Genomic DNA, 13,847 nt, shown 5'->3' with positions numbered 1-13,847 from the left:
TAAATACAGTCCAAGGAGGTAAATGGAAAGCAGGATGAAATGCAATGAGGTAGACTGTGCCAGACCATGCTGATAGTTTTTTTTGATAAAGCAACAGATTTTCTAGACAAAGAAAATACTGCAAATCCTGTGTGCAGGGGCTTCAGTAAGTATTTGATACACTGTACCAATTATTAGTTACTATTAGAAATTAGTAGTTGAGATGGGAAATGGGGGAGTTTAATACAGGAGTTAGAAAGTGGGAAAAGAACTGACTAAAGGGGAGATTGTAACAGGTAGTGATGAAAGCAGAAGTATTAGGTGGTGGGAGTTTAACAGTGGACTTCCTCAAGGATCAGTCTTGGAAGCAATCTTGTTAAACATTTACATTAATTATCCTGGTACAATAAGGATGAATATGGTGGAGAATACAGTCATTACAGAATAGGGCTGGTATAGAAACTGGTTAACCTTGAGGACTGAGTATAGAGGAGTGGGATGTAATTCAGTAGGACAAGATGGGGACCTACTAACAAGAATTTATACTATAATCTGGGAACTCATCACTTGGAAATAGCTGAGGAAGAGAAGGACCTGGGTGTACTATTTGATCACAACATGACTTAGCTGCTAATACAGTGAAGCTCCAAAAGAGGCAAATGCAATTGTAGGATGTATCAGTGGAGGTATTCCCAGGAGAAGGAAGTATTATTACTCTTGTAAAAGGTACTGGTAAAATCCCACCTTCAAAAAGGATAATTTCAAATGAAACAGGTGCAGAGAAGGACTACTAGGATTGTTAAAGGAATGGAGATCTTATCATATGAAGGCACTGAGGGAGTATATGACTTCTGCCTGTAAACACATCAGGGGTAAACAGCAGGGAGGGAGAAGAGCTATTTAGGTTACTGAAAATGTAAACATAAGAATAACTGGATATAAAATGGCCATGAATAAGTTTGTACTGGAAACTCAAAGAAGATCCAGTCTATTAGGTTACTGGGGAACTGGAGCAGTCTCACAAGTAGAGCAATGGGGAGCAAAAAACCCTAACCCAATACATTTCTGAATGTGATATAGACTGGACTTGGCCATGCAGGGAGGTCCTTTCCAGTCCTATGTTTCTGCATGCTCATTACTGCACAGTATACTGATTATTTTAGTGTTGAACGAAGATAACTTACTTTTTCCTATGACTAAGGAGGCATTCAGTGAACATACTGAAAAGTGGGACCTCTAAATGATGGTCTCTGGATGGAAATTAAGGAGTCCCTTGACATTTGTCCCAGAACACATATACTGGAAGAAACATTTCATTCTTGTCCTGCTATGCAAATAACACAGTTGACTAAGTACTTGATTACTTAATTCAATGGATTCTCACCCAGGGTGCTGTGAGGCACCTTATGAGGGTGCTGTGGGGTACCTCACAAAGTTAGCGCTATGAGGTACGCAAACATGATTCATAAGATAAACCCAGAGATTTCAAATGGGAATCCACGGTGTTAAAAATATTCTGGCCCATTGTGGTCTTTCTCAATTCTCTGCAACAAAATTGCTTTATTATTTTTCTGTAGTCAAAGAATGAGTCAAAACTAAGAGCGCACACTCTGAGGCTAAAAAGGCTGAGAACCATTCACTTAATTTCTTTCTGTACCTCCAAAAGATGCCACAGAACTGCAAAAAAGAATTCAATCTCTGCTGTACTATGGGTCAGTTCTAGTTCTGCTCTCCTTGCTTAGTCAAAACTTCCACAGAACTGGCACTTAGGAAGTATCTCACACTGTATTTGGGCACAGAATAACTTTGTTAGAACAAAAGTTAGAACTTTCCAGTCCTATGTTTCTGCATGCTCATTACTGCACAGTATACTGATTATTTTAGTGTTGAACGAAGATAACTTACTTTTTCCTATGACTAAGGAGGCATTCAGTGAACATACTGAAAAGTGGGACCTCTAAATGATGGTCTCTGGATGGAAATTAAGGAGTCCCTTGACATTTGTCCCAGAACACATATACTGGAAGAAACATTTCATTCTTGTCCTGCTATGCAAATAACACAGTTGACTAAGTACTTGATTACTTAATTCAATGGATTCTCACCCAGGGTGCTGTGAGGCACCTTATGAGGGTGCTGTGGGGTACCTCACAAAGTTAGCGCTATGAGGTACGCAAACATGATTCATAAGATAAACCCAGAGATTTCAAATGGGAATCCACGGTGTTAAAAATATTCTGGCCCATTGTGGTCTTTCTCAATTCTCTGCAACAAAATTGCTTTATTATTTTTCTGTAGTCAAAGAATGAGTCAAAACTAAGAGCGCACACTCTGAGGCTAAAAAGGCTGAGAACCATTCACTTAATTTCTTTCTGTACCTCCAAAAGATGCCACAGAACTGCAAAAAAGAATTCAATCTCTGCTGTACTATGGGTCAGTTCTAGTTCTGCTCTCCTTGCTTAGTCAAAACTTCCACAGAACTGGCACTTAGGAAGTATCTCACACTGTATTTGGGCACAGAATAACTTTGTTAGAACAAAAGTTAGAAGTGGGGACTCTACATTACAGTGGGAGACACTAGTCGATCATTAGATTTGTGTCAGAAGAACAGAGCCAATAGTTATGAAAGCATTGTGTACCACCATCTCCTTTTTCAGCCTACAGATTTTCACTGACGCTAAACAAAGACAATTTCATCATTTGAAAAATGAACTCTAATTGTGAATTTTAGGACACTAACCTTAAAATGTTTCATCATTTAAATCGCAGACTTCTCGCAGATGGGTACCTAAAGAGCTCTGTGAGAGTCCTGCCACCAGCTATGTTTACTATTCTTCTAATTTCCTGTTCCAAAATTCTTGCACATGTTCGAAACAACTGTGCACTTGGTTTCTTCCCCTTCAGCTGTTATGATTAGTTAACTATTGTTGCTATTAGACCACACTTGGGCACTTTTTTTTTTTTTTACAATCAGTGACTTGGCACTGTCTGCACCTACATAGCGCACTCATCTAAACACTTTAAACAAGCAACAGCTACTTAAATAGTGCTGGGTACTGGAGCATGTTTCTACCTACAAGACACATTTATGGAGTCAGGGTAAGATCAGTCCTGGCTTACAAAGAAAACAAGGAATGGAGAAAAGAAATTAACTGTGTAAATAGATGAAAATTCAAGGAGAGACAACTATATTGTAAAAACATGATGGAGAGGATGTTAGAGGTCTGCAACTAAAGATGCATTTTCAGTACTGGTATTGTGACAAACTTATTCGTGAGGACAAGGTCTGAATCTTCCGTACACTTGTAATATATTTATCATATATATATATATAAATATATATACATACATACATACATACATACACACACACACACACATTCCATGAGCTCAAAGTAAAACACTATGGTTAAGATTTTTCAAAACCTTTGAATCTCCTTTTTGAAATGACTAGCTATATGCATGGCTAAACCCTCTAAACTTGACTTTGGAAAATCTCAGACTACTTATAATGAATGAATGATCATTATGTGCAGTTTAACAACCATTAAAGCAAAGCACAGAGGCACATATCTTTTACTCATTAGCTGAAAGGCTACTCTGCATATGCAATGTTAGAGCTTGATTCTATGCCGTGGTTTTCAAACTTTTGGCTGTGTACCCCTTTACCTGCAAAATACTGCTTATTCATTCCTTAAGATCAATGTCAATACTGATGACAATGCACAGCAATGCCGTTATTCACCATGCACTGGTCAATTGGAAAATCCACTGCCATTATTCAAATTTAGACATGTACCCCTTAGCAAAGTACCTATAACCCTGGGGGTATGCGTACTTTAGCTTGAAAACCATTGGCCTAAAGCATTGGTGGTAGCTCATTGTTGTTTATTCACTTTTGGTGTACACATACAAATTCTATACCAAATTTGTCCAAGTGGTACATTGCTATATTTCTATTTAGCTAAGAAGGGAGTCAAACTATACAAAAAATTCTAAAATAACAGACACTAAGCAAACTGAATTCAGATCATATAGCTGAAATAAAAAATAAAAATTATTTAACATATTGCATGAGTAATACAACATAAACTTCCATTCAGAAAACAAAATGTAATCACACTGAAATCAAAATAAAACAAATATTACAATGCACAGCCAACACACTTTAACAACTATAAATTCTTAATTCCTAACTTTTTCTTTAAAAAAGGTCATTAAAATATTTATGCTGACTCTTTACTTTAAACAACTAAATCAATTTGTTAAAGTATTACTGGTCACTTGTCCTTTGTCTTAAGTTTCTAGATTTTCCATTTTCAAATTTTCTCTTTCTAAAGGTTGATATCCCTTCTGTCAGGTCTCCAAGGGATGTGACTATTTTTTCTTTAAATATCACTTTTGCATCCTCTGGAACTTCTAGCACTGGAGGAGGTAGACGGTCACTATCCATACTAGGAAGTTCTAAGTCCACTTTTTCACTAGAAGCAGAGTTAAAAATAAAGAAAAGTTACTTGACAAGATCAAGACCAGCAATGTGGAATGCAGACAACAAGGTCTGAACTTTATTTTCAAAACAGCTTTGCAAATTGTATTGAAAAGGTATGAACTGGACAAAGTCTACTTGCTCATCTTTGTAATTAAGTGAATATGGTAAATATGGAGAAAAAGTTAATATTTTACCTCCCCTAGTTAAGCTGGCACATTGGACATAAAAATAACAAACACAGACCTCAGTGAAAACAATCCATCACATTCATAATTTTACTCATGCAAGTAATCCTATAAAAGTCAGTATTTGTGTAGCTACTCAGGCATAAAGTTAAGTGTGTGCTTAACAGTTTGTAGGAATGGGACGTAAAAGCACCAAACTTGGCATGTGCTTAGTAAGTTTAGCCAACAGGCCAGAAGAGCTGAACTCAAGGTGCCAAGCGGCAATCTCTGCCACTGACATCACCACAAGCTGCAGGTAGTAAGCCTGATTTGATAGTAAGCTGCAGGTAGTAAGTCTTATACCTATTACCCAAGAAACAGTGCAATAATCAAGCACTACAGCATTTCTCTATCGTATTGTTCTGCACAATTCCAGCTTTTGCAGTGCAACACCAAGTCCCCTGAGGCAAAGAAAATAATTTATTTGGTACATAATTTCTACCATGCAAGGCACATGATATTGTTTACATATGGCAATGTTAGAGCAATGTTATAGCCACGATGGTACAGGAACTGTGTGAGAGGCAAGGTTTTCTTAGGGTAATATCTTTTATTGGACCAACTGCATAATTGGGATAGAGTTACACAAGCTTTTGAATGTAATTTTTTTTTCTTCAGGTCACTTGCATTCAAAAGCTTGTCTAACTCTATCCCAGCTATGAAGCCGGTCCATTAAAAGATGCTGCCAAAAGATATCCTTGCCTTTCACTACACACATCGAAAGAGTGAGTAATGAAATCAGTCTTTTTTTTTTTTTTTTAAACGTAATTGAATTTTTTATTCCATGACTTCTGTCTAAACAGAGTTAAAAAGCACCTCTGAAATAGCATTGCTTGAATCTGCTAATTGGGTTGAGAATTGCTAAGGAAGGGACGACTGAGAAGATATGAAAATTTTGTTCCTGCTAACGACTAACCTTTGCCACCCTAATGAATTGGGATTCTGAGGTTTTGTATTTTCCACCACACACTACAGAGAAAGTAGGCAATGACAATCAAAATATACAATCAAATATATACATTTCATTTAACACTAGTTTTCCAGCTGGGAGTTGTTTTTTTTTACAGTTCCTTTAACAACTCAAAAATGAATCTGAATGTTAAGCTGTCTATAGCTATGTTTCGGCTGGAGCTAAGCCAATGGGGTGAGCAGGCTGTCAGTATAAATATTAAACGATAATTTTTCTAGGTTAAACTTAAAAATTTTGCTAAGAGGCAAATGTATTAGTCAATAAAGAAAGTTATGACTGTGTCCTTCCTGTAATCAAAACTCATCCCTCTAGCATGTTGCAACAGATTCACTGTTGGCAAAGGTTTCTGGTTCTTCTGAAAAATCAGAGGTACGTCCATTGTTAGCCAATGAGCCACAAAGGATACATATACTGATCAGTTATTTGCTAAGTTGCCATTAAGATAAAGAGTTTTTGCATCACAGCAGTTCTTGAAAAAAGACAAAGTGTAGATAATAGCCATGCAAATGGACTTTAACTACTCAAGTCTGCCTTGTGTGACAGCTAACCAGTTCAGAAAGGCTAATAGCCTTAATTAGATTATATTCAATTATACTAAACCCAGCTAATGTTTACACTGCAGTTCTCTTTTATATGCCTTTGAATAAATGGCAGTCCAACTTTTGTACTTGTCCTATGATCCAGGCACTTTTTATCTAAGCATCTTATTAACAAAGTTCTACAGGACCTCTGTGAGGTATGTATGTAAGTGTCACTAACCTCTTTTTAAAGATAGGGAAACTTTTTGATAGAAAGGAGTTTGATGACTTATCTGATGTTAACCAGCCACTGATAGTCAGGAATAGAATCTTAAGACTCCTGCCTCTCAATTCCCCTGCTCTATTTGCCAGTATCAGTGAAATGCACACTTCTGTTAACAGAAGTTACTCTTTTATTATAGCATCATGCATTATTTAATTAATTTACTAAAAAGATTATACTAGAAGCTCATAAACCATAGCAGCTACTTGAATAATCTGAAGCTCCATTACTAGCTACCTAGAGATTATTTCTGAGTTTCGACTCTGTCTTGTGCTTAAACTGCAAGCTAGCTGATGACTGTGTATTGAAGACCTGCTTGGATCTGGAAAAATACATGCGTCAGATCTAAATTTTCAAATATCCCAAGTTGAATGCTCAATCAGTTTGAATGCATACCAGAAATGATACCTTAAAACTTAATTGCAAAATCTGGTTAATGGTATTTGAGACTAGTTGGAAGACATCAATCCATTTTACAATCAGTTTGTGAAGTTTACTCTGAATTTACTTATGATAACTGGTACTTACTATGAGACTTCCTCTTTTGCAACTGTCTCCCAATCTCCATAAGGATTGGTCTTTTTAGAAAGACTGTGGGATGTTTTTTGTGGAACTGATGTAGAGTCATCTTCTTCCTCCTCTTCCTCCTCCTCCTCACCACCTTGTTTCACATTCTGCCACTTTCCATAAGGGCTTATCTTTTTAGCTTTGGGAGGAGTCTCTTCCTCTGTTTCTTCAATACTATCCTCTATCCTCTAAGGAGGAAAAAACCCACCTTAAGCAAAAATGCCTAAATAAAAATATAATGTTGCTTTACTTCACTTCTTTTATTTCTCTCTTATCATCCATAATTGTTATTTTTTAAAACAAAGAAAACAACAGGCAATAAAGAAACTTCATATTGTAGAAGAATTTTAATATGCTTCTTACACAATCCAGAAAACAAAGACCAAGACTCATTCATCTTTTGCATACTTGAAACACAAAAGACCCATCTACCACAGCTGAAGATGACCTGGGTAGCAAATCCAAACTAACAAACAATTGATCATATTTTGCCTCATAATTTTCTTATGGATAACATTTGGTAGAAGCTCAGGTAAATGGATACACAGAAAAAGTCTGGGGTACTATATTAGAGCATCTGCATTTATCCATTTCTACATTTCAGTGAAAACTCTCTGGAATTTTCCAGCAAATGGCTTTGGGAAACTACTTCATCTTCTCAGGACCATAATGACAATTTACAGTTAAAGTGAAGTGAGAAAGGATGGCATCTGCTTAGGACACTACTTTCATCCTACCACTTATCTTCTGAAATGATGCTTAAACACAGGTAAATTTTTCAGATAAATGGTCTGATCTTTTAGAACCTCATTGCTTTTGGATATTTTTAAGAGTTAGAGTTAAAAATTATAGTTTTATATTGAAGTCAGTATCAACGTGTAGAAAATCTAATGGATAAACCAATCTTCTTCTCTGGACACCATAAACATTTTTGATAACATCCAAGCCACTTGGATTGGAGGGGAGGTTCTCCTGTTTTCTGTATCCAGGAGCATTGCTGCTAATGTGCTAATAAATTAAAACATGTATTGCTGTTCAAGAAATTGCTTTTATAATAATCAATAAGGCTAAGTCTAACTACAATAAATGTGGTCTGTTAGAAAGATGAATTCATAATATCCTATAACATTAATAAAGTACATAAAGCAATTCAATGGTAAAACTTACCTTAAAGTTTATTTTTGGCTTCTGTACTTCACGTTTTTTACCTCCCTTTTCAGTACGTGATACAGCTACCTTTGAAGCTGCTGCTGTGAGTGCTTTAGAACGAATGTCATCTTGTCTGCTCTCATTTAAAGGTGAAAAAAAACCTTCAGGTTTCTCCCATTTTGACACTGTTCAACATATTTAGACAATCATATTATTAACATTTCCATTTGCAGTCTAAAGTCATGTGAGTTTTGACAAGATTAGGCAACATCAGGGACAGCATTAGCCTCACATACATGTGCAGTTAAGAATTTATCAAAAGACTTTCCTTTTCGTCTGCTGTGTTCTTTTTAGGTTAACATTATTTTTCTATACTTTATTGCTAAACACTAATTTTGTCACTTGAGTTATATGTATCTTCTGGTGAGGACTGTTGCAATTTGCCCTATACTATGCATTTAATCTTGTTATTAGAGTAGAAATATTTTATATTTAAATGTATATGTTATATAACTTTCAATTAAAAATATTATTTTGTCATATTTGGTTAATTAAACTATGACAATGCAACAGGAACTACAGCAATTATGCATTACCATTTTCCAGCACTCTTGGACACCAACATCATATATGCAATCACTTGCATACAGTACCCCTCTGTTGTCTACACTGGACAGACAGAGTGATTCCTACCTGTCAGAGGCTAGGGACAGACATTACACTAACTGGTTTAAGTGATCAGAAACTGGTTTAAATCTGTAACAGAACATAAGTTCAGTGCACATAAACCAGTTTCAAAATGACTAGCTGAATGTAATACCAGACTTAACTGATTTGGGTCAAACTGGTTTATGGAACTTCTGTCCCAGACCCCTTCCTGGTTTAAGTTAAACCAGAGTCCCCCAGCAACCCAGATGTTTTGCAACCCTGGGCTGGGCTGTCTGCTCCAGAAAACAGGGTTGGCCCTGCCCACCTGCTCCCCAGCCAGAGCTCTGGTGGAGACTGCACGTGCACAGCAGGATCTGCCTGGCTTCCCCCGCCCCATCGCCCGCTTGCTGCTGAAGCAGGAATTCTCTACTCCCTCCCTCCCTCAGCATGGACCCAACCCCATGGACCCTAGGCATGTGGTATGCTAGCTAATGGGTGTGTGTGTGTCCAACTTTACTGGGACAGGCAGACAGAACAGTGGCTACTTCAGGCTTTTTGCAGCTAATCAGCAGGTCAGCTGGTAATGTCCCTCTGTTCCTTCCTTGGAAAAAGCTGTTTAAGAGCTTGAACTAGAGAGAGACTTTTGTTTTGTTGATGAGCTGATAAATGCAGTGTTAGTAATCAGAGTGTCTTGCCAAGGCCTGGCCACCCCCCGCCCCCCCAGCTCAGCACCATGGAAGGTAAGAGAGGGCTGCTCTAGTGCCCTGCAGCTTCTAGCCTGAGTCCCTAGCCAGAATGAATGAAAACTGATCTGACATCAATTCCAGAAAGACGTGTAGTATGTGCCAGAACACTAACTCTCCTAGGACAATCCATCACTGATCTGAGAGTGGCGTTCGGAGACAACAAAACTTAAAAAATGAACTTGAACGGAAAATTGCAGACAAGACTACACTGGGTTAGGTATGGTCCAAACCACAACTACGTATCCTTACCCCATTACCTAGATTAGCTTTTATAACCCCTATGGGTTAACTGCTGAATTTTTTTCTTGCCTATCGACCTTGCCTCCTTTTCCCACCCTCCTTCCCTACCCTTTGTATTCTAACCACTGCTTTCTTTTTAGGCCCTTGTTGCAAGTTACACTTAGGATATATTAACTACACTTAAAATGTGAGCATTCAGCATTCAAGCAGTAAAACACTAAAGCATGGGCTAAATGCCATTCTAGTGTAGCAAAGTGAGGACTTCTTTGGTGAGAAGTGGCTCCAAATTGTATTATTAACACATGTTGAGCTAACACCCAACTGCTCCACTGAGGTAAAATGATCAGGAGACTCCAGTGCAGTGGGGCAGGCTAGGATTGACAAAACAGTTGTTTGTCAGGCCCAGCACCCTGAGCACGCTGGATTCTTTACAGCTCCTATGTTTAGGACATGTTTTATTTAGACTGTGGTAAGCATTATCATGAGACTGCTCAAAAAACTTTCTACCTTGTAGTAATGTTTGCTATGATGCAAATAAAACATCTCCTAAGTGTAATCTGTAACAAGGCCCTTAGCAACTCTGCTTCCTGTCATCCCTTCACTAAATCTGACGAAGTAATCCTGCTGCTTATGAAAGCTTATACTATACAACTCTGATTTAGTTAGTCTACAAAGTGAAAAGCTGCCCTGCCTTCAGCACTAAACCAGATAAACACAGATATAACCCACACGGCTCTTAACTGGTAACATTTTTGGCTGTGCATTTACAACCTCTTGTCTTGATTACCCTAACATGTACAGGTTTCAAAGCCAACACCTCCTTCCACAAACTATAACTAGCTGAGTCAGTAGAATACAGAACAACTAAGGTGCTTTAATTAAAGAGCAGTGTTTACATATTTCTAACCTCATTTATCTGGAATGCCCTGAAACAGCTCAGGAACATGACCTTAGTTTAAATTAAAAATGTTAAGGGATGTGGTGTTCTATGAACTACTTCAAATGCAGTGTTTCAGTAAGGAGTTTAAAAAAATTCCTACAGTCATATGAACAGCTGAAAAACAGTTTGCAGGAACAATTCTGTTTGATTGACCAAATCAGTTTAATTCTAGAAAATCTATCAATTCTCTAAAATTGCTGGAAGTAAACATTTACATTAACAAAAAACTACTATGCCTATTTCACAGATTTATACATTTTTAGAAATATCACTGAGTGCAAAAAATTAGAAAGTACACTTTCCATTTATGCTATCTTCAGTAAGTAAAGGTGTATCAGACTGACATCTAGTGGCTTAAAGAGCCTTTGACAACAAAACAGAAATGTTGTTGACATCTGTCCTGGTCTTAGAACACAAAATGAGCTGAAAGCTAATGCAGGGCTAATGTGAATTTTCAAAAACATTAAAAAAATTGTATTATGATCACAGATGAACAGTATCCTCAAAATCTCCTCAGTATGAACAATACACCTCCAAAAATGGTTACAAAGAACTTCATACAGGTTACCTATTCATGTAAAACCTCCAAAAGTAACACCATACAAATTCAGAAGATATACCTGAAGTTACAAGTAGTTAAACATGATTTTTAAAATCACTTCCTGAAATGAAAACATATTTTTGCATACATTAAAAGCTATTTTTGTGCTTCCTTACAAATATCAATAATATCAAATTTGATTTTCTCTGTTTTTTTACCTGAGGAACATTTTAGATTATCTCAGGACCTGTCTAATCTACATTCAGAAGATGCAAGTGAAAGGTGGCTTCTTTAATCTTTTTTACAAAGATTTTATTTACTACAAAATGTTGCTTGGTCATTACAGTTAAACAGGAGATAAAAAGAAAAAAATCAAAGCATCTTAAAAAGAAACTGATTAAAATCACTCTTGGTCACAGCTGTTTCAACTTTCATTCTCTTGGCTGTTAACATAATTAAATCACTACACATTCTGTGGAAGCCCAGATAAATGCTGAATTTGTGATATAACAAAAATTTACTCTTGTCTGAAGAAAAGGGTCCTTTTAGGTTTTTTTCATGTAGCATGAAAAAAAAAAAAGCATGATTCATTTTTTCAGCCCAAGAAAGGATTTTAAATTAGATTGTTTAAAGCTATTTGCAAGTTCAACTTCTTCTACTCAAAATTATGACATTTTAAGAAAGGTTCTCTGCTAGATATGTCAACACTACCATCCTCTTCCACCATGGACTAAGACAGTGTTTCTAAACCTGTGGATCATGATCCAAAAGTGGACCGCAAGAATATATGAAAGGGTCACGAACAAACTTTAAAAAAGGATCAACAAACTTTAAAAATGGATCCTCTTTTAAAGGAGAAAAAAGTGGAAAGCTGTGGTTTTTCCCTTGCAGGCTGACAGAGTTGCAGCCTGCAAGGGGCTGCTTGGGGGCCTCCAGGCCTCCCGCCCCACTTATCCCCTGCCACACACACTGGGAGCTAGGGTCTGGGGGCAGCAGGTTGGAAGTGAGGGGTACTGGATCAGGACTGGCCAATGTTTACAAATGGGTCCTGGTACAAAAAAGTTGAGAACCACTGGACTAAGAGAGCTCCCCACGTACGGCATTTTCTATAGTAGCATTTTTCTTCAAACCTTGTGCTACTGATAGCAATGAAATGAGCATTACTATGAAAGGGCTGCTGAAGCTTTCACGACCAACATGGGTAACCCTATTACAAGCTGGCCTTGGTGTTATTTGTTTAAAAAAAACCAACACTATCCGTTCCCCTTAATGCATCAGAAGGAGATTAGAAGAAACCATGCTCATACAAGACAGTTCTGCAGACAACAAGGAAGAAAAGACTTTCTACACCTGATATTTGCAATGTAAAAACAGAAAAGCACATGGATTCTCTGTAAGGCACTCTATTATCCTGCATACAGTGGAGCTCAGATATTCCGCAATAATATCTGTGCTAATATACTCCTAACTCAGAGCTCATAGATATAAGGGCTTGGAAGTAGGAAGGTTAATGGGAGAATGGAGTAAGAAACAAGGATTTTTGCACCCAGTTAATACAGCTCGATGCTGCATTATCTTTCCATTCTTTCCTTCCCTCTATATGTAGGAATTCCCTCCTGCAGGGAGCAATTCGCAGGCTAGCAGATTGGGAATGACTGGTGCATGGCTTCACGGGACCTATCCTGCTTTGGAGCAGAATGGGGAACCCAGAGCTGTGAGAAAAGCAGAGGCTTGCCTCTTATGGAGCAGCACAATTTAGAAACAGAAGAGCTGCATGTTCCGAAGGGCTATGCAGCAAGCTGTCCCAAGCAAGAAAATCCATTTTAGAAAAAAGCTTAGAGGTTCTTTGCAGTATCTTCCTCTTCTGAGCTCTCTCCTTCTGGTATTCCTGCAGAAGGATAGGGTCCAGGCCATAGTTGTTTGGTTCTTTACAGGCAGTCCTCAAGTTACAACATTTCGTACTTACAACGTTTATAAATTGACACACCTGTTTCAACTTTATGACGTCAGTTTTGACTTTACAATGTTTGTTCTGATGCGACGCCACACTAGCGAACAAGTTTGCTGCATTGCTCATCTCCCTGGAGAATATCTGTCCAAACTTCCTTGGACATTTTCTCTAAGAAAGGAGACAAGACTCCAGAAAAACCAGCGGTCAAGACTCCTGAGAAGACTCCAGCCAAGAACCCTTCAAGAAGTCCAACAAAGAGCCTTTCAAAAAGTCCAGCAAAGTCACCTCAAAGAAGTCCTTTCAAATCAATGATTGCTATTTACAATATAAATACATTAATGTAGCTATATTACCCATCTCTAATTGATTCAGTACAAAATTCTGGGGATTTTTGGTTAAAATAGGGTATCAGGCCTTGGTTCAGGAACAAATCCTCCATTTATAGCATTGTTTCTTATGAGAAAATTGGTTCCGAGATAAAACGTTTCGACTTAAGATGCTGTTTTCAGGAATCAATTGTGTTGTAAGTCCGAGGACTGCCTGTATTAAAATCAATAGTGAAATAACTGGTAAAATAAAAATTCACTACAGAAATAATGGGG

At 37.6% G+C, this 13,847-nt stretch overlaps 1 protein-coding gene across 1 annotated transcript in view; it reads right to left on the bottom strand.

Moving 5' to 3' along the window:
• Positions 1-1,826: 1,826 nt before the first annotated feature.
• WBP4 (WW domain binding protein 4) overlaps positions 1,827-13,847 on the bottom strand; it is a 26,704-nt gene continuing 14,683 nt past the window's right edge. The window contains exons 8-10 of the mRNA XM_025196157.1: positions 8,198-8,364; positions 6,992-7,218; positions 1,827-4,460 (exon numbers count right to left, since the gene is read on the bottom strand). Of these exons, the coding sequence (XP_025051942.1) occupies positions 4,253-4,460; positions 6,992-7,218; positions 8,198-8,364 (602 nt within the window). The 3' untranslated portion in view covers positions 1,827-4,252. The remainder of the gene's footprint in view (positions 4,461-6,991; positions 7,219-8,197; positions 8,365-13,847) is intronic.

This window comes from Alligator sinensis, unplaced genomic scaffold (assembly GCF_000455745.1).
Source record: "Alligator sinensis unplaced genomic scaffold, ASM45574v1 scaffold59_1, whole genome shotgun sequence".
Taxonomy (NCBI): domain Eukaryota; kingdom Metazoa; phylum Chordata; order Crocodylia; family Alligatoridae; genus Alligator; species Alligator sinensis.
The sequence above is the reverse complement of the archived record's forward strand: the minus strand, read 5'-3'. Positions and strand labels throughout refer to the sequence as shown.